This window comes from Maylandia zebra, linkage group LG2, assembly GCF_041146795.1.
Source record: "Maylandia zebra isolate NMK-2024a linkage group LG2, Mzebra_GT3a, whole genome shotgun sequence".
Lineage (NCBI taxonomy): Eukaryota > Metazoa > Chordata > Actinopteri > Cichliformes > Cichlidae > Maylandia > Maylandia zebra.
Window position 1 is genome coordinate 43808768 of NC_135168.1, and position 25380 is coordinate 43834147.

At 41.1% G+C, this 25380-nt stretch overlaps 2 protein-coding genes across 6 annotated transcripts in view; one reads left to right on the top strand and one right to left on the bottom strand.

Annotated features, from left to right (window-relative positions):
* The window catches only part of macrod1 (mono-ADP ribosylhydrolase 1), a 147492-nt gene that overhangs the window by 59826 nt on the left and 62286 nt on the right, over positions 1-25380 (bottom strand). For all 3 annotated transcript variants that reach the window (XM_004545570.5, XM_023154821.3, XM_023154822.3), the window contains exon 4: positions 5614-5643. In XM_004545570.5, the coding sequence (XP_004545627.1) occupies positions 5614-5643 (30 nt within the window). The remainder of the gene's footprint in view (positions 1-5613; positions 5644-25380) is intronic.
* The window catches only part of flrt1b (fibronectin leucine rich transmembrane protein 1b), a 37607-nt gene continuing 27586 nt past the window's right edge, over positions 15360-25380 (top strand). The window contains exon 1 of one of the 3 annotated variants that reach the window (XM_076874737.1): positions 15360-15431. The gene's annotated coding sequence lies outside the window, so the exon portion shown is untranslated. Of the gene's footprint in view, positions 15432-20959; positions 21667-25380 lie in introns of those variants that run through there. The other 2 variants (XM_076874729.1, XM_076874733.1) reach the window with 2 other exon arrangements.

A 25380-nucleotide genomic window follows, 5' to 3' on the forward strand; every position in this document is an offset into this window, starting at 1 on the left:
AGTAGTGGCGCTACTCTGAGCCTCTTGAATGACTGAACTTCTCATCTTCCCAATATTATTATTAATCTGACTGAATTTATTGCAAACATTTTGGTCGTGATACTGTCTTCTCTAGTACAATTCTAGTACAAGGCAGGGATTTCAGACACAACAATAATATTCCAGCAGTCTGAAGCCTCACTCTAATTGATTTATGTAATTTATATGTTTCTGTTGATTTCCTTTTGGTCTTTTATTGCATAGGAACTGGATTTTGTAAAGGCTGTTTGTCTGTATTGTTTATGCTTATGAATGTAAAAAATAAATAAATAACTTCATCACAAATGAAAATCACTTTTCTTGGGAAGCAAAAAAAGTCAAACTGACATTGCCTTAATAAAAAATACCACCAATATCAGGTCTTTATAAGCCACTTAGACACCGAGTCATTTAAAACGAGCAATGAGTTTGGTGTCAAAGGATACTTGTTGTTCATACTCCACTGACTCTGTGCAAATGAAGCATGTGAACTACTCGACCATTAGTCTTAATTGGCTACACCTAATGCAACCAATAGACATCAACCGATTATAACACAATAACCAGGGAACACATTTATATCACTAGACACACAAAAACACACAAAACATGAAATATGCCAAATTAATTTTCATCCTAAAAAAAAAAATCATGCAAAATTCATAATTTAGCCTTGATTATCATACTAAATATCACTTCACCGTTTTCTGCTATTGAAGCTCGGTCTTTTGGGGAATCAGAGATGGAGTGCACAAACAAAAAAATAAATAAATAAATAAATAAATAAAAACAATGGGGAATGGAGAGACACTCACACACAGACAGAGAACGACGAGACGGGAGACTGAAGAGCACAGTTGGACAAAAAGAAATGGCTTTGGAAGGGGATCAAGTGTAAAACAAATAAATAAATAAAAGGTGTGTAGGTGAAAAGAGTGGGTGAGACTAAAAACAAAGAAGGGAGAGATGAATGTTAAGCAGGGTTCCAGAGAGGAATAGATTAAAAGGATGCAATGCATGGATGAATACAGGAAGGATTGAAATTAGTGTTTTGGCTTCTTTACCCTGTTAAACAGGCGGCTGACCAGTTTAGGTGTTATCACATCTCCCTCGCAGGCTCTGTATTGACTGACTCTGGGGGAGAGAGGGAGGGGATGTAGGGGGACTGTGAAGTGATAATTGGCGATATGCTTACCTGGCGCGGAGCCTGCAACCTCCAGCAGGGCACAAAAACAAACACACACACTCGCACACACACACATTCTCTGCTATTGTTCTGTGCCACGACAAGCTTTACCTCAAACCGCCCACCCTCAACAAACACATCCACACATAAGAAAACACACACTCATGGGTAGCTTGGCATAAGAGTAAAACCAATCCTGAAGTCTCTCCTATGGAATACTAATACGATTGCCCTTGCCAGCTGACCTCTTATAGGCCAAACAGGCTGTCTGTCAAACTAATGGGGCGGAACGCTGGCATATTGCTTTCCCACAATCCCTCAGCAGAGCCGGGACACTCATTTACTTCAGTCAGCTTGTTGCCAAGGCAACATTAAGGATGGTTCTGGTGGTGGATGGACGCACAAACACGCACGCTGCCTCTCCTACGATTCTGTATAGGCACCTGTGTATATGTGCAAACTTGAACTCACAAACAAATGCAGCGCAACCTGTTAAGTGTTACTACCGTGAACTCTTGCGCACACAGACACGCACGCACGCACACGCATATATGAGTGTTGCTAACAGCAGTGAAACAGATGAATTTATGTATGCGGCTGACAGCACTGTCTGCATGCGGAAGGTACACTAAGTGCTCTTTGTCTCTAGTCTCATCTCCATGCTCCAAAACTCTCTCCCTTCATTCACAATACATGCTCTCCTGTTCATTTGTTCTGAAAGCCAAGCAGACAAGCCTATTCTTCTCCGCCTGTATTTTTCTCCCCATCCAGACAAGGAGAAAGCAAAAAAAAAAAACCCAAAAAGGGCTGCAGATACACAAGGACGAGAGCCGAGAGACTTCCAGTACCGGGTTTCAAACTCCATCGTTGTTCTTGAGGATTGATTACAGATGTCATCTCATGCAATTTCAGCCTGAATTTTTTAGCTGTGCAACATTTTCTTTCGTGTTTCCCCATCGAAATGAAAAAATGCAAGTGGATGAAATTTTAATTGGGACTGTGCTCATCTATTGTGCACTGTCTTAAAACCTAAACCAATCATAAGCCGGCAGTGTCTTTGTGGCTGGCTCACATCCTGTGCAATCTGTCCCTACAGACCCAGAGCAGGATCTCTGACAGCAACTGTCTGTGTGTCTGTAACTGTGTCTCTGTTTGATCAGTAACTTGTTATTATGAAACCGGAACATCACAGCAAGTGAGGGTTTTGAATGTATGATCACATGATTTGGTTTGACAAGTGCTTAAAGCTGAATTCCAGATCTCAATTTCTATCTTAATATTTTGCTCATAGACGATTTTTACTTGAAAAGTGTTTTTTTGCTGGCTTCTGTGATTGCTCTGCATGTAACAGGAAAATTACCAACCAGGCAACCTGCGTCTGGGTTCACAAACTTCGTTTCAGGGGTTTGGTTCTTGTGATACCAATTTTCTTTACTGCTTATTGTAATAGAAGTGTGGTGGGTGACCAACGTGCAATCTTCAGAGCTGAAAAAGGAAGCCAGTGTGCCATGCAATACAAGTTGTTCTGAATGCTCAAATATATAGAAGAGTGCTATATAATTTTAAAGCTATATAATCTTGTCACTACATCACGGCTCGTCTCTCCTACATCACCTAAATCCCCTTTTAAGGTAATTTATTGTGTTGCATGCCCGCTGTGTCGTCGTCACAGCTTGGTCACCATTCATACTGGCACTCAATGTTTCCTGGACTTGCGGCAGTCTCCTCCTGAACAACAGATGTCCCCACTCAAAAAAAATCCTCTGCATTATCACTGATACAGAAGTGGAAAAAATTATAACAGGAAGCAAAGTGATACAGTGATTAAAGTCACTTTCAGTATTTGTCGCTGTTCAAAAGGGCCACAACGGTGAGCATAAAGGTGTACAGTCCAGTCGGGAAACTTCACAGGTGTGCAGTTGAAATCAGAATGAAGGCAGAATGCTCATAGATAAGGAAATAAATTCCCCCCATGGAATGAAAATGCTCTGAAAATATAGTATCAAAGCTATGAAATTACTGTTGAGTGACAACACTGTTCACGAACTGCTGACTTATGTGTTAAACTGCACTTAAAACCCCATGGCTACCCTGCTAAATGAATAAGGAAACTGTAGTTTTCATCCTTAAAGATTGTTTACAATGTCTTGAAATGCAGAAAACAGCTGCACGCTGTATCAGTGAAAGCTGATACTTCTTGGAGGCCACATGCCAGTGAAAAAACACTTTAGCGTGCCATTCATCCCAAAGGTACGCACTGACATATGGTGACCTAGAAGAAGAATCTGTGTTGGCTCTAACAATTTTAACAGCATCCATTCAGAGATTAAACTGATATATGTTCATGTCTACATGAATAAATGTTTATACAAAGATAATGGTAACTGTCTGGCTGACTAAACCTCTATCATCTTGGCTTTCTGTTCCATTTAGAAAATCAATCAAAGCAGTGAAATGTTGAAATAGCAGATAAGCTCAGGAATAAATGAGCAACAGCAGCCAGTGGACATAAAAAAAGTTTAATTTCCTGCCCTTGAGTTTGTTGTTGATGCACTGCATCAGCTCAGCACTCCTCCAGATTGAAGTGCGAAAAACAATGTCGACAGGTGTGCGTTTGATCTAACTGAATGACATTTACCCAGGTACCCTTGAGACTGAGAGGTAAAGAACCGTAAAGACCTTTTGTTGCCTCACCTTTGATGGAAAAAACAACTCACTAAAGCTGAATGAATGAATGCATGGTTACTCAGTGCAGAGTGTGATCCTGGCAAATGTAGATGTATAGTAAATGATTTTTGTGTGTGTGTTTTTTCCCCACTTGGCCCTCCGCTTGCATCTGTCGATCCCAAGTGGCCGTCATCGCTCTCGTCTTTCTCGTCTTCTTTCTCTAAGCATCGTTTCCCTCCCTCTCTCTTGTTTGTTCCATTCTTCCTCTTGTCACTACCCTTACCTATCTCTAATTAACACCTACTCCAGGCTCTATCTGCCTTAGCAAACCCCAAAGGACAGAGCTGAAAAGGGAGATGGAGACAGAAAAATACATACAATAAGAAATGAGGGAAATCAACTGAGCAAGGGGGGGGAAATGGTGCAGAGTGGCACAGAAAGAGAGAATAGACAGATTCAGATGGTGGCTCTTAATGTTGGCTCGTTCAGCTGGTCGGTGGAAATGTTTACAATGAAAACAGCTGCTGTGGTTAAATTTAACTGAATAAAAACATTAACTAAACCACAGTGATCAACATAAACATGCTTTACACGGGCACTAATGCACCCAGTGTGACGCATTCACATGTTCGAGGGCTCTCTAGAAACCATCTGTCTTTGTAAAGCCATCAGAGACCTCAGGACAACATCAAACGACGCTGTAGATCTCGAGGTGCTTGACTGCATGTGTGTGTGTGTGTGGCAACAGGAAGAGTGTGGCATCCATTTTTGTGGCTTGAGCCTCAGCTGGTGTTTATCAGTTAAGGTGGAGCCCGTGTGTGTGTGTGTCGTGTATGTGTGCATATGGACACTCAGGACTTCAGTAGATCATTTCAGGCAAGCAGATGCACGGTTGTAAGCTGACATACGAATGCACATACACGCGAATATACAGACATGCAGGTGCACCACTTGATACTTCACCACAGAGACTGCAAAGAAAAAGGCTGCATGCAGACTAACATACAAATAGGAAGGTTAAAAACGGCAGTGTGAGCGAGCCGGGCTGAAAGGCTAAAGCTGTTTGGCCAAATGAAGACAAAGAAAACGACCACAGGCAAATGCACCAGCACCCAAATTTGCAAGCATTAACAAACACACACACACACACACAAGTTGAGTAAGGTGCGTGCGCACATGTTTTAGTGAATCTGGCTACTGCATTAGCAATACAGATTTATTGCAAGTATCGATTACCCACGGACGTCAAACATCACACACCCGCAGCAAAGCACTGAGTCAACAATACACTGAAAAATGTTTATTTCCACAGCACTCCACACCCATAAATTACGAACTATTGACTTCACACCTGCAAACACGTAAAAAGCACAGACACACACACAGACATAGGCACACACCCTCACGAGCTGCATGCAAAAGCACCTTGAACACCTGCCACAACAAAGAGCTACCTGCTACCTTACACAAAGAAAAATATAGACAGACACCACACATGGGGCATAAAACACTCGCAAACACGTACACCAACACACACGCACGCACGCTCGCTCGCTCTTTTTGGCTCGTAAATTGCACTGCATCATCTGATTAAAAGAAGTGCGACAATTTTAAATTATTTGGTGTCCACAGACGACCATTTGCACCACAAAGCCATGCCATTAATAACAGCTGAGGCCTGCACGTATCTTGGCAGGCACACAAACATAGACGACCAAAGGATCAGACAGGTGGTAACTTACCTCCACCTCCACCGAGCAGAGTGTTGTTGGCTAAAAGAGAGACAAGAAAAAAGAAATGATTGTGAATACAACTGAAGCGTAATTAATAAGGCTTAAACTGTCACAGCAAGCAATAATTCAAAAGTCGGAGGACACAAAACTAATTAAATTAAGCAAAAATGTCTGTAGTGTATATATGGCGAGAATGTCTTTTCAATTTATGGCTATGTATTTAGCCAGATAAACAGCTAAGTATTACACTTAGCTATTAGATTTCTATTTTAAACTGCAAATAATATTTGAGGGTTGGACTGAAATAAGAACAAGAAGATGTCTTTTAATTTTTTGGACCATACCAACCTGTGATTGCTATTTGTTAAACTGAATAAATACCTGAACAGATCAATAACAAAAATACCCATGAGTTGCAGCCCTCATCACATCTAATATAAAATGTTACACAGGTCTGTGATGAATAGTGCAATCACGTTCTCATTACATCCAGGTGATATAAAACTCCAATTACTACAATGAGCAGATTTCATTTTTTCCCATTATGATTATTCAGTTATTTTAATTGTAAACCGATTACCCCTAAATGTCAAACTGAAGCCCAAACAAACAATACATTTGATGGCACCTCATCCAACAGGAAGTAGTTTTAACACTTGCTTTCTCTGCCTTACCTCTGCATAACTTTTCACTATGATTTAAAACACCTCATTTTGGTTTTAGAACATATTCTGTGCACAGTAGTACATTTCATGGAGACATTTCCTACTTTAGTGTCCAACTGGTCCTAATGAAAATGTACATTCACTACGCACTTCATTAGGAACAACTGATCAACTGCTCATTAATACAAATATCTAATTAGCCAATCACATGGCAGAAAAATCAGTGCATTTAGGGCATGTAGATATGGTCAAGATAACCTTTTGAAGTTCAAACTGAGCATCAGAATAGGGAAGGAAGATGCAGTAGAGCATCTATTAACATCAAACCTTGAAACAGATGAGCTACAATAGCCACTTACAGTGGCTTGCAAAAGTATTCAGCCCCCTTGAACTTTCCCACATTTTGTCACATTACAGCCACAAACATGAATCAATTTTATTGGAATTCCACGTGAAAAACCAACACAAAGTGGTGTACACGTGAGCAGTGGAACGAAAATCATACATGATTCCAAACATTTTTTACAAATAAATAACTGAAAAGTGGGATGTGCCAAGAACAGGAAAACTGAGGGCACAGTTTGCACAGGCTCACCAAAGCTGGTCAAGAGAAGACTGAAAAAATGTTGCCTGATCTGATGAGTCAATATTTCTGCGCCAACATTCATATGGTAAGGTCAGAATTTGGTGTAAACATCGTCAAAGCACACCAGTAGTCCTGCCTTATATCAACGGTTCAGGTTGGTAGTAGGACTGTAATGGTGTGGGGGGAATTTTCATGTTTTGGGCCCCTTTTTACCATGTTCATTCCTTTACCACACATCATCTGATGGCTACTTCCAGAAGATAACACACTATGTCACAAATCTCATATCACCAGATCTCAATTCAATAGAGCTTTCATTTGTGGTACAATGGGAGATTTGTATCATGAATGTGCAGCTAACAAATCTGAAGCAAGTGTGTAGTGCTGTGCATCTTTTTGGATCTATGTCATGACAAATAGGGCCGGAACATATCATACCGTTCACAGTAATACCGGTATAATGTTGGGCAACGATAAGAAAATGAAATATCGCAATAGATTATGGGTAAAACACGCATGCGCAGTGCCTTTGTTTTCATACACACATGGCGGAAAAAGCATGGCGGCGACGCAGAATGAGAAGGGCGAAAGCGGATTGTTGAATGAAACGGATGAACCAGAATTGGTTTGTAAAAATGCTGCAGCTTCAGTGGTGTGGAACTGGTTTAACTTTCGTCCGTCAGATACACAACAAAGCACTATTTTTGGTAGTGCATGCTAGCGGGCCGTCGATATTACCATGTTTTTGGAAAATACAGCACACTTAAAATCAATCCTTTGATTTTTCTGAAAAAACTTAGAATCCCGTGTGCCTTATGTATGAATTCTGGTTGTGTTTACTGACCTCGAAATGATTTTATGTCGTACACGGCACTCGGAAATCTGTCAAATGTTTTAGTACGACTTTGCTAAGCTACGAACCTGCACCACTTGATGGATTGTCGGAGCATTACGGCTATCGTAGGCAGGAGCCTCGCTGAGTGATACGTACTGTGCTTCAACATGATATTACCGTATTATGTGTATAACCTCTTTTTAAGTTTTGTGGATATTATACATGGTTATGCTGAGGATATGTCAGCCAGTTTCCACTGGAAATGCTTTTTGGTTAAACTGTCAGCAAGGATTTTGCATTTGCACTGTTAAATTTTTATATAACTTTAATGCACATAAAAAACAGCTGCTTGTTTAAGTGAAAATACATTGATGGGGTTTTTTGCACTAATAAAGTTGTGGAGTTGTAAAGTATTTTGTCTAGTGCCAATTATATCGTCAGTTATATCGTTATAGCAAAATTTAAAATGTATATCGTGATAAATATTTTTGGTCATATCGCCCTGCTCTAATGACGAATGAAGGCAGGTCTGAAGGAAAAACAAGGTTCAAGCCAGTTCTAGCAACTTGTATCTAATAAAGAGGGTGATGAGTGTATATTAATGCAGGAGAGCTTTTTCTTCAATAACCCTGCCTAAATGCTGTTTGTTTCAAGAGGTGCAACTGATACTTTAAAGGCAAACTGTCTCCATTTCCTGCTTGTGGACGACTGGTTCAGTTTTCATTCTACAAGTTTGGAAATGGAAGAACCGGATATTTCAGTGCATTGAAGTGTACAGCACATCTTCATTCAAAGTGACAGTAAGACAGAGCTCATATAATATCCATTTTCATTAGTACAATAATGACAATGCTATTAAGAAATGAAGAAATACCCTTTAAAGTAACACTGGAAACTTCAAAAACTACAAATGAGTTACAGTTTGTGCATAAATCTAACACCAAGTTGATACTACAACCAAAAACGTTACAAAATAACACAAGCATGACTAGCTACATTGCTAACGTGTTGCACAAGTGCTTTGCTGACATTATAAACAGGCTTCTGTGTGCAAACAAGAGTCTTTGATCGGTTTATGCTTCACCTCATGATTGGTGATCTGAACAACCTCACAGTCATCACAGTGAGTATCAAGCTTCAGTTTGAATTAATTCATTCAGCTACTTGTTCAACAGTAATTCTAATTTTAATTCCTAGTTCTATATTTAAATGAATCTTCATTTAGGTGAAGATAGAAAAATAAGGGGGGGGGGGGGAAGGTGTTTTGATATTTGTCCTTCTGGGGGGGAAAAAAAAGGTTTATTGGTGTCAGCAATTCTTCACACGAGTGGCTCTCAGTTTGTGTTTTCAGGGCTTACAGTGCTGCTACTATCTCCCAGCCAGTCAGTTAATTGCATCCACGTGGCATCGCAGGTGTAACTCGGTCCCTGATTAGACGGATAGAATGAGAACCAGCAGGCTCGGAGTCCCGTCAGCGAGGGCTGAGAAGCACAGCACAATATGAACGAGTAACTTCACGGCCCGCGAAGCTAATAAATAAACTCACGCTGAGGCTACAGTCCAAAGAATAATAAGCTACCCTGTGACAAAAAATAAACAGGTAATGTGGTTCAGTTTGTGTTTCACTGATGAAAAAGGAGACCATACAGCGACTTCCAACCTGGATAACAAGGAGGTGACTGTAACTTAAACAAAGTAAGAATATAATGAGCTCTTTTTGCAGCAAGGTAAATGCTGAATAAATACTAGTATCTATGAGTGGCCAGTATGCTCCAAATCATTCCCTACTCGAATCAAGTCACTGCACATGCTTGTAAGTGTAAATTGCTGGCAGGGTGATAATGCTGGCTGTGGCTGCTTTTGACATATGTGATACCCAAGTGTTTTTCTCACCCGCATATCCATGAACGTGTGGACTCAGCAGTGTTAGCCTGAGGACATCTGCAGCGCTTCCAGGAAACCGTACCATAAACTCATACAAATCAAGTTTCTTCTTTTTCCCCCTATGCTCATGCATCCTATTTTGGTTGCTGTGAACATGTTAGGATAATCTGATAAGCACATAATCGTTCTGCGAGGGACAGTTTCAAAGTTACGTATGAACACACAGGGGACAGCTCTCATTTTAGCTAATCCTTGCCAGGAGGCATTGTGCCAACTGGGTACGCACTGAGACTGTACATGAAGCAAGCTGGTTTTTAAGAGAGCGAGGAAGAGAAGCTAAATCCCACAGATGTCTTTCCTTCTCGAGGATTCTCTAGTCTTCGCCGTTTTCACCACCCCCCATTGCCTCATTAATTGTAAATACCACTTAATTTCACCCTTTAAACACAGCACACTTCCCTGTATATGTCTCACTAAGATCTCCCAAAGTGACTCTCTCTACTCTCTATCAAGTCTTCTTAGGAAAAAAAAGGAGTTTAATGTGACAGTGTGAAACTGTCTCAGGTGCACAGCTTGTCTAAGAGCTGATAGATCGAATGATGAACCTGAATAAAGCTCGTTCAGATGGAAAACCTCCGACAGATAAATCGTCTCCATTAAGTCACCCGTTCATCATGTGCTGATTAGCTGCAGGCTGTACATAAGGCTTATATCACACACTAGGTCTTGTTAGTACTCGTCTGTGTCGACTAACATGCCCCGGGCCATTTGAAGCCAGGACTCCTGAGTAGTGAAAAGCTTCCTTTCTAAAGAAAAACAAATCTGCCTGAAGGAGACAGACTGCAGCTCTGACAGGGAGAACTGGACCAAAACTACAGTTATCGGTGTTTTACTGGTGCTGAAGTGAACTGGTGAGCCCGACTGTGACATCAGGATTTGCTGGAATAACTGATTTTGTTTACCCACAGTGGAAACTTGTTACAGCACTTGTTTTAGGCTGATTTGGTGAACTTGTTAGCAAGACACAGAGCAGTTACCGAGCAAAGTAATCACCTATAATTTGTCCGTTTCCACCCTTTTGAATCCAAGACCAATATTTACTGACGTTACCTTTGTTTTAATCTCTAACCAATCCATGGTTAATTACCTAACTGTATAGCAGCTAAATGCTGTACTATCTTCACCAAAGCACAACTGCATTGTAGATCTGCCAGCTGTAGCCAAAAGCAAAGAGACGACAACACTGCGGGTCAACAAAAACTTTAAAGTGCAATGCAAAACAGCACAATGTTCCAGGTCAACTCCCAACCAGGTGTACCTTTCACTGCATCACATTTCCTGCTGTCTTTCCCACATTTCCTGTTGGCTATCTGCAGCTATCAAATAAAAGGCAAAATGAGCATCATTATGAGAGATTTGTTTCACACATTGTAATTTGATAAATTCAGCATATGAAAGCGTGATATTTTACAGACTTTAAAAATCGTCTTTCTGACTGTCTAACTTTAGTAATGGGTAAATTGGTTGCTAGGAAACTGACACTGACAGTTACGGGAACCAAACCCTATTACACCTAACTATAGATATTACTTTGTCTGCATCAAGTGTGGATACGATGACAGATATAGTTTAACAGCAAATAATAATCATGCACTGCAGAATGAGTGTGGAATACATATTACTGTGAAACTGAGTTTTAAACAAGTATCCGGTCTGACATGTTGACCACATTTTTTTTAAACTCTTCCATCACAGATTTTTAAAACAACTATTTTAATTTTGTATTCAACATAATTCTGGACTAATCTGGCCAATAGCAAGCATTCTTCTTAAATAGTTTTTCTGTTCTTATCCTTTACCTCTTTAGCTCCAGAGAACTTTAGCTGTTTAGCTTTCTGGGAGGACAGAAAGCTAAACAGCTGAGCCACCGAGTAAAAACAAGTTTGAACTGGTAGGTGTCACCATGTGTCAATCTATAGAATCCAAAACACACCCAGTGTCATCAAAGAAGTGCAAATCCCATTGCTACTTCATCGCTAATGACTGCATTAGTAGCTGTAAAAACAGATTTAGAGTGTTTAGGCATGTCAAATGGGACCAGTTGTAACTTAACGATTTTTGGAAGCAAATTATTCACCTCCTCTCCTGCCGCATGCCTTGGCTACATCAGTGTCAGGTAATGTCCAAACATTTCCATTAATCACAATAAGACACAGTAAACACAGAGAGTGATAATGAAATTCCGGCAGTCGAGAGAAACAATGCAACGATGACAACGTGTTTAATTACTCCATTACCCTCTGGAACCCTACGGCTGTTATTTGTGTGCACTAAGTCCTCTTTCTTTCTGAGGGAATGACACTAAAACCTGATGTTTTAGATTGCTGAGATTTGTGTCGGCTGCTCTATTAGAGCTGACAGAAATGTCTTACTCCCACATGATAATGTCTGTTTGAGAAATTTAAAAAAAAAAAAAAAAAAAAGTACTAATAAGATGGCAGTCACTACCATTTCAGATAGCAGCGAGTTATGTCCGTACAGGGAAAAGAGTAGGCTGGATGTGTATTTTTCTTTCAAGCACTTCTTTTTTTTCCCCCTTCCCTCTTCCGTCACTGTTCGTGTGTGAAGCTACAAGATGACAAAGACACACAAAAGCAGACAAAGAGTTCTTGGAGAGAGATCGTGGGGGCAGGCTGATGCAGCCCAGAGGAAGCTGATGACCAGTATAAAAACTGCTGCCTTCAGACATGAACAGACAACACTCTGTATGACCTAATTCATTTGAAAGATATTTAAAGTATAGCAGTGTTTTGTTTTGTTTATTTATTAGCCTTTACTTCACTGCACCACCTGAAAAATACGCTGAATACTTATATGGGGCTGATTTCTTATCCTTCCTTCAAAGTTATAGCATATTTCTCTGCTTCAGTATCGGCTGCAAAGCAGAATTTCCCAACATAGAGACTTTAGTGGGGCAGACTAGTCAGAGTGTAACTGGCAACTCATTTTAGCATATTTAAATACCTCCAAGAAAAAGTCTCCAAAAGTTGATTCTGTTCATCTGGACGTAGCGTTTTGTGGGAGAAACGTTTCGTCACTCATCCAAGTGACTTCTTCAGTCTCAGCTGACTGCAGGTTTCCCCGATCTCATAAACAGTACATTTGCATAATGACTGAAACCAGCCCACTGAAGGAACAATGGGCTGGGAGGTCAGTTCCTTAATCTTAATTATGCAAATTTGCATGACCATTGATCAACAACCACTGACCAAAACCCACTGATCAAAGACCACTGATCAATGGCCATGAGTACCATTCACAGAGAGTTGGGGAATTTCTGCAATCACAGCATTGTAAGATGGCGAAAGATGTACCCTTAGGGCCCCTCCTCGATTCAGAGATGGTCTTTCCCTTTTCACGTAAATGGCCTCCTTGACTCCACGCTCAAACCAGCGTCCAGATGAACAGAATCAACTTGAATGCATCAAGACTCCAAGAAAAAGGTTCCATCCACGATCAGTCCACTATTGGAGAATCCCCTAGCTAGCCCCAGCCTTCCCTGCCTTGTGTTTTCCTGACTGGCTGACTCGTTAGTCAGATCACTGATGTGGAGGTTTTCAATATCATTCAGCTCCATCGACAGTCTTTGACTGCAGCTGGTGACAGTAGCCCATGTTCTGCCTCAGAGATCCATTGCAAGCTGCAGGGACACTCTAATGAGAACCTGTGGCAGGTGGAAAAGTGGTTAAAATGCTCAAGCTCACGGAGGCTTCAGAGCAGAACAAGGACTACCAGCTGCAGTCAGGAGTTCATCTGTGGATCAGGATACTCTGCTCAGTTAGGTCCATAAGTTTGTGGACAGTGGCATATTTTTCTTGAGTTTTCTCTCTGTAATCCACCACTGTGCATTTTTAAATCATACAATGAGTTTCTGACTGAAGTGCAAGGAGTGTGACAAAAGTGTTGCACTCACTGGCATTGTCATATATCTGATTTTTCAGAGGTTTGAAAGTAACTGGGGTAAAAATTAATCTTTTTATTTTTATTATTTGGCCAAAAACCTGTGGACCTACCTGTATCTGTTAACGTTCTTGGCAAAATATTTGGAACAGCGCGCAGGAAAAGATGAAGTGATATTACATATCACTTCATTTTGAGATACGTTTTCAGTACTCTGGCAATATGAACACTTTTATTAAAAACACAGAGACCATGCTAAAAATGGATCCCACTACCAATTCCTTAAGGTGGTGCCTTTCAAAATAAAATGAGATTAACATCAATGGAAGTTAACTAAGTTATAGTGAAGCATAAGAACTTCACAGGGGGGACGTGGTGGACAGCAGGGGAAAGCAAATTAGAGAGCAAGTTAGATCAGACACATTAATCAGACACATTATTCCAACTGACTAATAATAATAATACATATACGCACACTGTGACACCACAGTGCAGGGAAAGTGCTATCTTATTCTTCAAGTATACAAGGATGCTGATTAATTATCTACACCGAGTATCACAGAATTGCTATTTTGTAGGTAATATATGACACGTGGGCAATGCATGGAGAGCTACACTGTACCGACTGCCCAGGTAGCTGAAGATGTAAAATATGCACTCCAACATCCTATTTCCATTTTATTTTTGCCTTTCAAAGAAGGGGAGCCAAGTTCAAATTCAAATTCACCTTGTACCTTCCTGTCACAAATGCAAAAATGATTTTCATTTCATCTCACCATTTAAAAAAAATCTCAACTTGTAATCTTTATTCATTGAATTATATAATTATTAAGATAGTCTTACATGAAAAATGTATAAATGTATAAATCTTTGACACATTTTCAGTTATCCCATATAATCCTGTTATTCTCTGTGTAGATACATAGGTGCTTGAGTCTGAACCAGCCTCTGGTCTGATGCCTTTGTTTTCCCTTGTGGGGGGAACAAAGGCATCAAAGCAACCAAAATACCCATGTGCATGCACAATCACGCAGTTGCAGAGACGTGGACACACACACGCTCACATACGTGGAAGCACACAGGCACACATACGCAGAAGGGTGCAGGAGGAAAAGGGGTTTGAACACCAAGACGTGCATGCGCATACACCACCCTTTCAAGCAGTCACAGATACACACATATACAAATCCAGACAGTCAGTGTTTGGGTAACCATGGTGATGGCAAAGCCCAAAGGTTTGTTACTGAAACCTAGTTAATTAGGAGGAGTAAGGGCGAAAGAGAGAGAGTAATGTCGATACTCGAGGGAAAGTGTTTCGCCATCTGTTAAAACCCACATGTACCCTCTGCCCGGTCGTATGTGGATACAGTGTAACTGTGTGTGCACGAGCTGGCCACAGTTGTTGCATGAGCAAACACAAACACACACACACACACACACAATTCTCTGCTCCTGTGGTGCTGAAAGCGCAGAGGCCAAGAGTTTCTTTTTCTTACTGGTATTAGATGACTAATTGGAAGAGCTAATGCTTAGCCGCCAAATAACACGCGCTGGCATCTGCTGCAGAGACACACCAATTATCGCACACGAAAGGGATCAGGGTGATAAGTTATACAACTACATACAGAAGGAAAGAGACGGGAGGAGGGAGGGTTGACAGGGAGGGAGTGGAGAATGGGGTGGAGGAGGGGAGTGCGAGGTGTCAGGGGACAGAGGAAAGGCTCGGGGAGGAGGGGGGAGAGAGCGTGAGGGAGGGAGGGGATGATGGAGGTGAGTGAGTGAGAGAGACAGAGACAAAGTGAAAGAGACCTGAGGGTGGAGAAGGGAGACACAGGGCTAAATTTGCCGGGAACATAAAACAACAAGATGGAGTGTAGTTCTTCTTCTTTCTTGGGAGGTAAGTAATCAGAGAAAGGGGGAGAAAGAGGCCTGATTGATGCATCAGTGAAGGACAGGAGCTACATGCCTTAAAACCTGGCCAGAGAGAGGAGGTGGTGGTGAAAGAATTTGGCTGTAAGAGTGAGACTAAGGAGAGGCAATGGGCTCTCGTTTTGTGTTTGGCTCACTGTGTTTAATCACCTGCGCGTTTATGAGTGTGTGTGAATGTTTCTCTCTCTCTGTGGGACTGTGTTAGAAATCGGAGGCAATGATGATAATGATGAAAACAGGGTAACATTTACTTTGTAGCCCTGTGTTAAACCAGCTTTGCCAGTGTGTGTCTTTCCTTTAAATGGCCTTCCATCTTATTTTAGTTTTTTTTCTCCTTTCTCCCTGGCTTCTCCCTCCTATTCCCCAGGCCCCAGTGCAACCTGTTTGTGTATTCCTCCCTCTCCCGCTTGCCTCTCTCTCCTACCCACTTGTCCTAAACACCATTATAGCGCTTTCAGTCATTTAATTTCTAGCCATCATTTATTTGGACCACTTGAGAATGTCAATCAGTTTGCTGCTGTCCCTGTGTCAGAGAGGACAAAGCCTGAGCTACGTTGCAGGATAAATGCAGATTTGATTCTTTACCATCACCTTTTAAACCGAGGAAGACAAATTTAACATAAAACAATCTGATCTTGTAATTAATAACATAAGAGGATTTGCCTTTAATGACAAACACTCCAACTGTTGTATTAAGTAATCGTTAATAATCTATTTTTTTAACTTGTCCTGCTCCACCCTGAGCATCAGTACAGGTGGACTATAACCTAAACTGAGTTAAACAAGTAATGCAAGCAAACTGGGTTAAAAGAAATAGTGTTATTGTGTTTCCTTTTCTTGCACCTGTGTTTACGCTGCTTTATAGGCTTTCCTTGGCCTCTTGGCAAACCTTACTTACTAGAAATATGTTTTTAAGCTTCACAAAGTCTTGTTCCCACCTGTGTGTAACAAACACCTTACTCCAAAATGTGCATTTGTACGCACTGATGTAGTGTTAACATAGATTTATAAGTGAGGATCCCAACACTGCTAATTGCTTGTGCATTCTTACCATAGTTCACACTTGCAGTGGCGATATGACATGAAGCAGCTGGTAACTTTAAATTAATGATAAGATGAAGCGTGACAAGAGCAGGTTTCTCAGACTACTTGGAAACGGAGGAAGTTGACCAGAGTTCAACTTTATGCAAATGAGCAGTAATGCATTGGGGAAATGGCCAGCTGAAGGGTAGAAGTATTTAAGGGTACTTTACATTTTTTTGTCGTAAATCCTCCACCGACTACAGTTACTATAACGGCTGGCAACAGCCCGCGTACTTCCTCAACAACTTTATAGTAGAAATTCAAATGCCTGCAATCAGTGAGGCAACATTAACAACAGGCGAAGATAAATGATGCAGAGAAAGCTCTTTTTTTGCCTTTACCATAGAGAGTGCATTGCATGCTTGGCAAAATATTTATATTTTATCATTCTAAAATGATCTTTGAATTAATTAAGAGAACATCTGTTGATCCAGTTTTGCTTTCTTGCTTCTGGTGAGACTGTGCAAGTAAATCATAAATTTGGGCTTTTTCCAGTTTGCACAAAGCCATTTGTTATCATTTTACACTATTTTATACCATAAATGCTTAATTACTAAATTCAATATTTTATATTTTAATCTCTACTGAAGAGATGTAGCCTCTTACTGAAAAGTGAGGCCAATGTGGAAATGCCTTAAATATTATTTTTTCTAATGGCCAGCAGGGGCGATACTAGAGGTCTATGAAAAGCTTCCCAACTTCTTATATACAACCTCAGCAAACACTTTGCTCACGTGTTTCTCGTGTCATTCACTAGTGTCAAATCTTATGTAATACAGCACAATGTTATTTTTTATAAATTATGGTCCCCTTTAGATTAAAATTATTGCACAGTAGATAATACTGGCTCAAGGCTTTGTCTGACTTGACAGGCTGATATCATCTTTAGTAGTGCTCTCAGAAAATTACTGAGCTTGCCATCACTGCTATTAGCATGAACATACAGGGAACCCATTCTGAATATAACCAACATGCAAATGTGTCACGCAGGAGGCAATGCAAAGTCTGTACAATGAGACTGAGGGAAGCCTGAAGAAGAAGAGTGGTTTGTTTTGCTTTTTGTGGTCTAAACAATCAGAGATGAGCATTTAAGTATTGATTGGCTAAGCCAGTGCAGAATGACCACAATATTGCACAACAAACCAACAATTATTGGTGCAGAAATTGCACTGGTAAATATAGATAATATTCAGATTTTAAGTATTAAGCATTAAGCAGCTGCTAATGCAATTTTTATTATGCAGAGAGCAATTTCATCAATCATGCTAAATCTACATATCAGTGAGTTGAAATGATTGTGTATCATTTGTTTTGGTATAATCTGGGCCATTTTGTTTGCCATTTGTGGCTACAACTTTTTTGTTTTTTTAATATTTGAAGGGGAACATGCAGCTAATCCTTTAACCTACTTTTACTTAAGACAATAATTGCCTGAACGGGGGTGTTAAACAGATACCACGAGGGATAAATCCACCATAAATTACAGTGATTTAACACAGACACAGTAATAGTTCCTGCAGGAATAACTCAATTTTTCTTATTACAAATGCCATAATACAAACAGAAAAAATAGTAACCTGATTGTAATAAGTTCCCTCTATTTAAGAACATTTTCAACAAAAATGGGAGGGAAAAAAACACAATAAGAAACACCCTGATGTAGATCAATAAAATCAAGGGTAATCTTTGTAAATATAGCAGGATGAACTGAACTGAACTGTATTGTACTTCAGGTTCTCAAGTCAGGTTCAAGCTCCTTTATATGACAATATAAAACAGAATGAGAATGATAAATCAGTCAACATTACCCTGTTGTATTAAGACAGGGGGAAGAATATATAGAACTGGATTGCTAAATGTGGATGTTTCAAACATACACAACGCGTCTATCCACAAGTGGACTTACAATATTGTACACTTTCCTTTATCCTAATATTTTGCTTATACTATATGTGGAAAAATAAATAAAACTGCATAAAATGTCAAATGTTAGCATTATTATAGTACCAGACTACTTAAATAGCTAAGCAATAATTATCCAGCATCACGTCCCACTGCCTCATTTAGAGCACAAACAGAAGGAATATATAAGTACGACCATTACTAGAGACTGCTACACTCCATAATTATAGTACACTTGACTTCATAAATTATCATATCACATGATGTAAGTGATACTGACACTGTAAGCATGACAATTTAGACATATGAAGTATTTAATAATATTTGCTAAATTAGATGTAATTGAATTAGAATGATCAACTGTTTTATAAAGTGTTACAAGTGCATAAATGCTAAAGCCTGCTGATATATGGTTGCTAGATTATGATGACGCTATAATATCTATTATGGATAAATACCTTCAGGGGTCTACACAAATTCAGCCACACAAGCCTAGAGACCAGTCGGTGATCCTCTGACAACCTCTGGTTTCTACGATAAATGTGTGTCATCTAATAAGTCGACTGATTGTGGGCGATTGACAGTTGTTCTCGGGTATAGCTGCTTTGGTTGCATATCAGATTGCAACTTGGCAACTGCTCATGGTTTCCATTAAAGACGCCGACAGGTCTGCAAACACTCGACTGAAACACTTTGCATTCAAAATAAAAGTTGTACCTTATTACATCAATGTGTTTCAAAATGCCAAACATTTACTTTGAAGGCAAATATCGTCCATTTGCAGTTTGCATTGTACTTTCACAACCACTTGGCAACTGTTTGCAGACAAGTTGGCATCTTCAATACAAATTATGCTGCAATCACAAGGTTTCCGATGCAGGACCATATAGGTCTTTCTTTTAGCGACAATCAGCAACCTCCTGCAATCATTTAACAACTGGTCTGGAATACAAAATACCAGTGGTAACCATGAGGTCACTGACCGGTCTTTTGGCCTACATGAATATGGGTTAGAAATCAATTCAACAGCAACAGCCAGTAACGTCCAGTAACCACTTGCAATCGGTCAGGGAATACTCATTGTTCCCTAGCAACTGATAGTTTCACGGCACGTTCGTTTGCTCATTTCCTGATTGGTTTCTGTTAGCGCCTCCTGCACAGAGATTTTGATTGTAAACGGTTTTGTTCTCACAGGCAGAAAAACACAACTTACACTTTTCCAAATAATTAATTTAGTAGTACTTATGTTATGATTAGACTTTTACTAATGTGAGGGTAAAATTGGGTTTTTTTGGTGTTTGTGTGGCCATGATGGGTGTCAAGGTTTGGTTAGCAATGGCTCACTGTGATGGACTCGTGTATTGATTAAGAACGTCAGTGTTCGGGTACACAGTCTCACGAGATGACATTAAAAACATATAATAATAGTATTATGGAAATCAAGACGTTTTTCAGGGTTGCACTGTGTGGGTCAAATATACAGTATGACACAGTGGTAGATTAGAGCAGACACACTCTAAAATAACATTTTTTAAGCAGATAAAATAACTGCTAGGGAAATCTGCCCCAGTCCCTCTGATTGTTTCCGTGAGTCTGACTATGAGAGTCTTTCAAAATGAATCAGACTAAGTCCTACTACCGCACCTCTGGAACAGCGCCAGAGGGTGCTGGTGGTGTAGCTGCACCTGCACCTGGAGCCCCAAGGGGCCCACACAGGCCCTGTACAGATGCTCTGTGTGCAAATGAGCTGCAGAGTGTGTGGGTGGGTGCGTGATTGAAGAGGACAGAGGTGTGCCAATGTTTGCACCTCGGTCTGGCATGACCAACTTCTGTCAGGGAAAGCAACATTTAAAATTGCTGTGTTCGCATTCAATAAAAGCCTAAGCTGTGGCGACTCCTCAGTGAGCAAACAGCGCAAAGGTAATAAATGCAAATTAATTGTGAGGTGTGCCTCTTAGGGAAATAAAACTCACTGGTCACAGAGTCAGAAAACACATCAGAATCAATTTAACCCCGAGCTGATTCACAGTCATTATGCCTCAAGGACCCCTGCCTTTGACTCGTCCTGACACACAATGATGCCAGTGACTCTATGTTTATGATTAGGGTCAAATTAAAACTCAGACTTATATAAATAATATGTATTACTTCATTTTCTCAAGTGTGAGAAACCTTTCTCCTTCCTTACCTCGAGGGCTTTAATCCACTCATTTTCCATCTAAGGGGGCCCCCAAAGCCCCAACAGCTAAAGTCTCCGGTGCTTTGTGTAGCCTGTGTGTGAGTGTATGGGTGTGTGCGTGGGTGTGTGTCTGTGCACCTGTCACTCTAATGCGTGGTGAGTTGTCGGTAATTGCTGGACCGTTGCGACCTCCTGAACCCCTGTAACGGAGCTCAGAGAGCCGCTGTACGCTGTAAAGAGTACCCCCCCCTCCACACACACACACACACACACACACACACACACACACACACACACACACACACACACCCCAACAGAAAACAACATCACGCGCAGTCTCGGCTCTAGATGATGAAGAAGAGGAGGCGAAGGAGGAGGAGGACACAACGTGCGCTGGAGGCGACACCTGTCAAACCGTTACTGAACACAGTTGGTTTATTTAAAAAGACGGAGGCGCCCTGAGGACTTGGGGGACAAAGCGAGGTGGAAATAGAGATTAGTCGCACCTATTGCCGCTGTTTTGCGCTGAGGGAGAGACACGGACCTCTTTTGAGGAGAAAGAGTGAGAGAGAGAGAGGAAGAGACTGTGTAGTATTAACGTTATGACATGCCGTTTTGGAGTTGAAGTAGCGAAGTTGACGTTTGGTTGTTGGCTGACAGCGATAAGTGAGAGCGAAAGGACGCTGGAGAGGGAAAAACTGGACTTTATTCGAGGTTAGCCCCTCTCTGGCACACACACACACTCTCTCTCTCTCTCTCTCTTCCACATACACACACACACACACTCCAAACACATTAACCACAGCGGAGCTCAGAGTGAAACAACAGGGTGGGAGATAACTCGTGCACATCGCGGAGCTTCGGTGCGGACAGACCGAGCGTCCCCGTTCCTCTGCGGCGCGCTCGCCCCGGCTGTAGAGACCGCTGGCCGGGACTTACCGGACACCCAGAAATAATCTGTTAACTTGAGGGGGATGATAGGACAAGGATGCCCTGAGGGGAGCGAGCACCAGAGAGGCGGAAAAAGGGGCAACAAAAGGTATGATGTGGTTCGTGTTGGTGACTGCGTTTGCAGAGGAAACGCTTCGTTCAGTGCTGTCAGTCTGTCATCGTGGTTACATGTTGATGCCAACCAGCTTTAGACTCCCTCCGTGTTGCAAATACGTACGCCTGCCCTCGTTTATATAAATGTGTGTTTGCGTGTGTGTTCATCTGTGCAGCTACCTGCTGGACCAAGCTTTTTGCAGACAAGTAGAAAAAAAGTCCGAGATTTGAGAAGCAGGGCTTCGGAGAGTTAACAGGCAGAGGGAGATTAAAGCCATAGATTACTTTGTAAAGAGAAAGAATTCCCGCTTGTATGTTTTCTCTCATCCCTCCTATCGCTCTTTCCTGTTCCCTCCCTGCATTCCCCATGTGAGCTGTTGTGTGTGTGTCTGCGCTTATGTGTGTGTGTGTGTGTGTGTGTGTGTGTGTGTGTGTGTGTGTGTGTGTGTGTGTGTGTGTGTGTGTGTGTGTGTGTGTGTTTCAGAAAGGCCAAGTCTCCCAACAGGCATGCCCTTCTTACATGACAACGTCTACATCTCCTTCACCCCCCCCCCCCCCCCCCCACACACACACACACTCAGTGTCTCTCAAGGCTCTCTGTGCTTTGATGCTCCATGATGCGCAGGACACCAAGCAGACTAAAACACACAATCAAAATGTTGCGTCATGTAACTCGTCTCATTAAAACTAACTAACATCTCTAACTGGGTGCAAACATAAACGTACATCTGCGCATGCACACCCATGTGCATGTACAGTACGGGATTAGCAGTCATATCGAGACAGCCAGATTAGAATGAGATTCTCGGGGCCAGAGCAGTTGAACATGGGATTAAAGAAGAAAGGGAGAGATGGATAGATGGATGGATGAAGTGATGGAAGGGGAACAAGGAGAGGGAGTGACAGGCAAAGAGGCCAGTGACAGGCAAAGGGGGAGAAAGAGAGAGAGAGAGAGAGAAGCACAGAACATGAGATTAAAGTGTAATGTCCTAGAGAGGCAGAGAGAAAGAGAATCCAGGGCAAGTCATGCAGTTAGAAGGAACTGCATTGGCAGAATGTGGCGAGAATAAAGACGAGGTGAAGGCAGCAGACACTCTTCCTCTATCGCCTCCCTTTTGATCTCCTCTTATTCACCCATCTGAAAGCACTAGGGGAGCGCTGCTTATATAACCCCCCATTTGAAAAGCACAATAAACCAAGGGGTTGGAGGAAAAAAAACACTTTAGACTGGGAAATTACAGGAAAAAAACATTCAAATCTAAAACCTGGGAACAGATGTGCATCCTCAGCCTGGCAGACATTAGTATCATCCCCATGCCTGAATGGCAGCATTCTTCATTTCCCTGAAATCTGCTACAGGCATCATTCAACCTATCAAGAGACCCTGCTTTCACCTCCAAAACTACATTTAGCTGTTCCAAATCCTCAAACTCAGCCAAGGATTTGTTAAAATTTCAGCAGCACATGTGTTAAAAGATATGTTAATGCCAGTGCGCTCTGCACAGCATGTGTCTTTTGTTAACACTTCTGTAGCCCTAATTGAACTCAAAGAATTGCTCCAGACAGATTAATGTTAAAGCAGCTTTTAGTCTTGTATCAGCAATGTTGACTAAGCTGTGCCATCGGGTTGCTGATGCTACTATTGGGTAAATAAAACACATTATTAAAAAGTATGATCCTAGAGCCTGCTTTAAAACAACACATAGGGTATTAGATGTTATCCCACTGAATATTAACTGTTTAAAGTGGAGGCTTTTCTAGCAGACCTTTATTAAGTTGAGGCTCAGTGGGGAATTTGTATAAAGCTAATTAGATTTACCGGAAAACAACAAGTCTGCTTTTTTAGAATTAACATATTTTTCCAGGTCACACTGAGGGCACAGCAACAAGTTTGAAGAAATGAACAAAAAACTTACTGGGTGAATAGAGTGTATTAAAGAAACACACCAAGCAACATGAGCATTTACTTGATTTCTGGCCAACTGATGAGTTTAGCTCCAAAATTCCCTCTTCTTCTGGTTCACCTTTAGTCAGCAGGGTGGGAAACATCTGAGCCTTTAGCTGGTAAACACTCAGCTTTCTACCAGTAACTTTGTCTGTCTTCTGCGTGGCGCTGAGAAGGCGGGATTATCAGAGCAAAGCATGACCGCAACAATCACATGAAAGGCTCTGAGTGGTTTCACATGGATGGGAAGAACTGCAGAGCTACAATCTTCTGTTGGCTTTCCAACTCCATTAACCTCCTAGGACCTGGCGTCCACATATGTGGACATCACGTTTTGGGTTATTTAGACCAAAATACTCAATTTTGCTCTACATGGGCCTGATATCCACTTACGAGGACATTATACTGCTACTGTTCTATCGAAATTTTAAACAAATATCCTCATATGTGGCTCTTATTTTCTTAAAAACAAAATTAAGGTAAAAAAAAAAAATCTGGTAATTCTTTGTTTTTACATTCATCGGGCCCAATACGCCCAAATATCAAAGAGAAATTAAAAATGCATGCTGTGGAAGAGTTCAGGTCTTAGTAGGTTAATATTACATGCAGTCTTTTCTTTTCTTTTAATTGTTGATGTAATATATTTTCCTTCAAACTTTACTCCGTCCTTGTTAGACTGTGCAATATGCAGTCAGTGTATTCTGTACTGTTAAATATAAAACCCCAGCAGTATGACCTTGGGGGTTGTAACTACCCACAGTTTTGATCAGGAGTGACGTTATTTCCCTGGTGGCACTTTGTTCAGTTTACCACTGAGTGATTGCACGCTCACGTTCAAGGCACTGGGTCGGTTCCCTGTGGCAAAACTCTGCTTCATGTATCTCAGTAATATGTCTGCTGTCCTGGGGCTATTATACCGTCACATCTAACATGCCTACTTTGATGATCTCTGATTCTGTATTTATTTTTTTTAAATCCGACCTTTATCGTCTTTATTACAGCACTGTGGCTTACATCTACTGAGATTTACATCGCTATTAACCGCTGTCCGTCGATTTGTTTCCAAGCCTAAAATCATGACGTTCAGCATTAATGTTTCACGGCAAAATGTAAATAATTGAGTGACTCTGGCATGCTGTTAACATTTCCTTTTATTAATGATTTAATACTGGAATTGGTACCCGTCCAAATCAATACCCAATTGGAGTAAATGGATGATGTCCATGCTGACCGGCGCTGGCTTGTGGCCTTTTCATGACAGTTCATTTATATATTTATTTATTTATGTTAAACCTTTTGCTGTCTCAGGATGGTAAATGGTTAAGTTAAACTGATGAACCAGATGAACTGAACCAGATCAAATTGGGCTTTATTGATCAGCAAGAGCGGAAATTGTCTTGTCATTGAATACAAATGGGGGGAAAAAAACAGTACAGAGCTCAGTATTTTTGCTGATATACCAATACTGACAGCTACAAGATTAAAAGTAAATGTCTAATATTGTGCAAGTCCCCTTCGCTCCCTCTCTAAACCAGCTCTGACCCATCAGGCCCCAGTCATGGGACCTCTGGCGGTGTGCTGTGATGCCTGGGCCTACTGCAGATCTTACTATCTGAGCATGCCTTGGGATGTTTGTGGTATTCTTTGACCTGCTAGCGTGCAGTCTTTATGGTATGGTGGACCACATGATGTTGTGCTTGGTGCTTGGTGGGTGGCATCATCCACAAACACCAGCAAACTATTATTAGTGAGATGATCGATGTT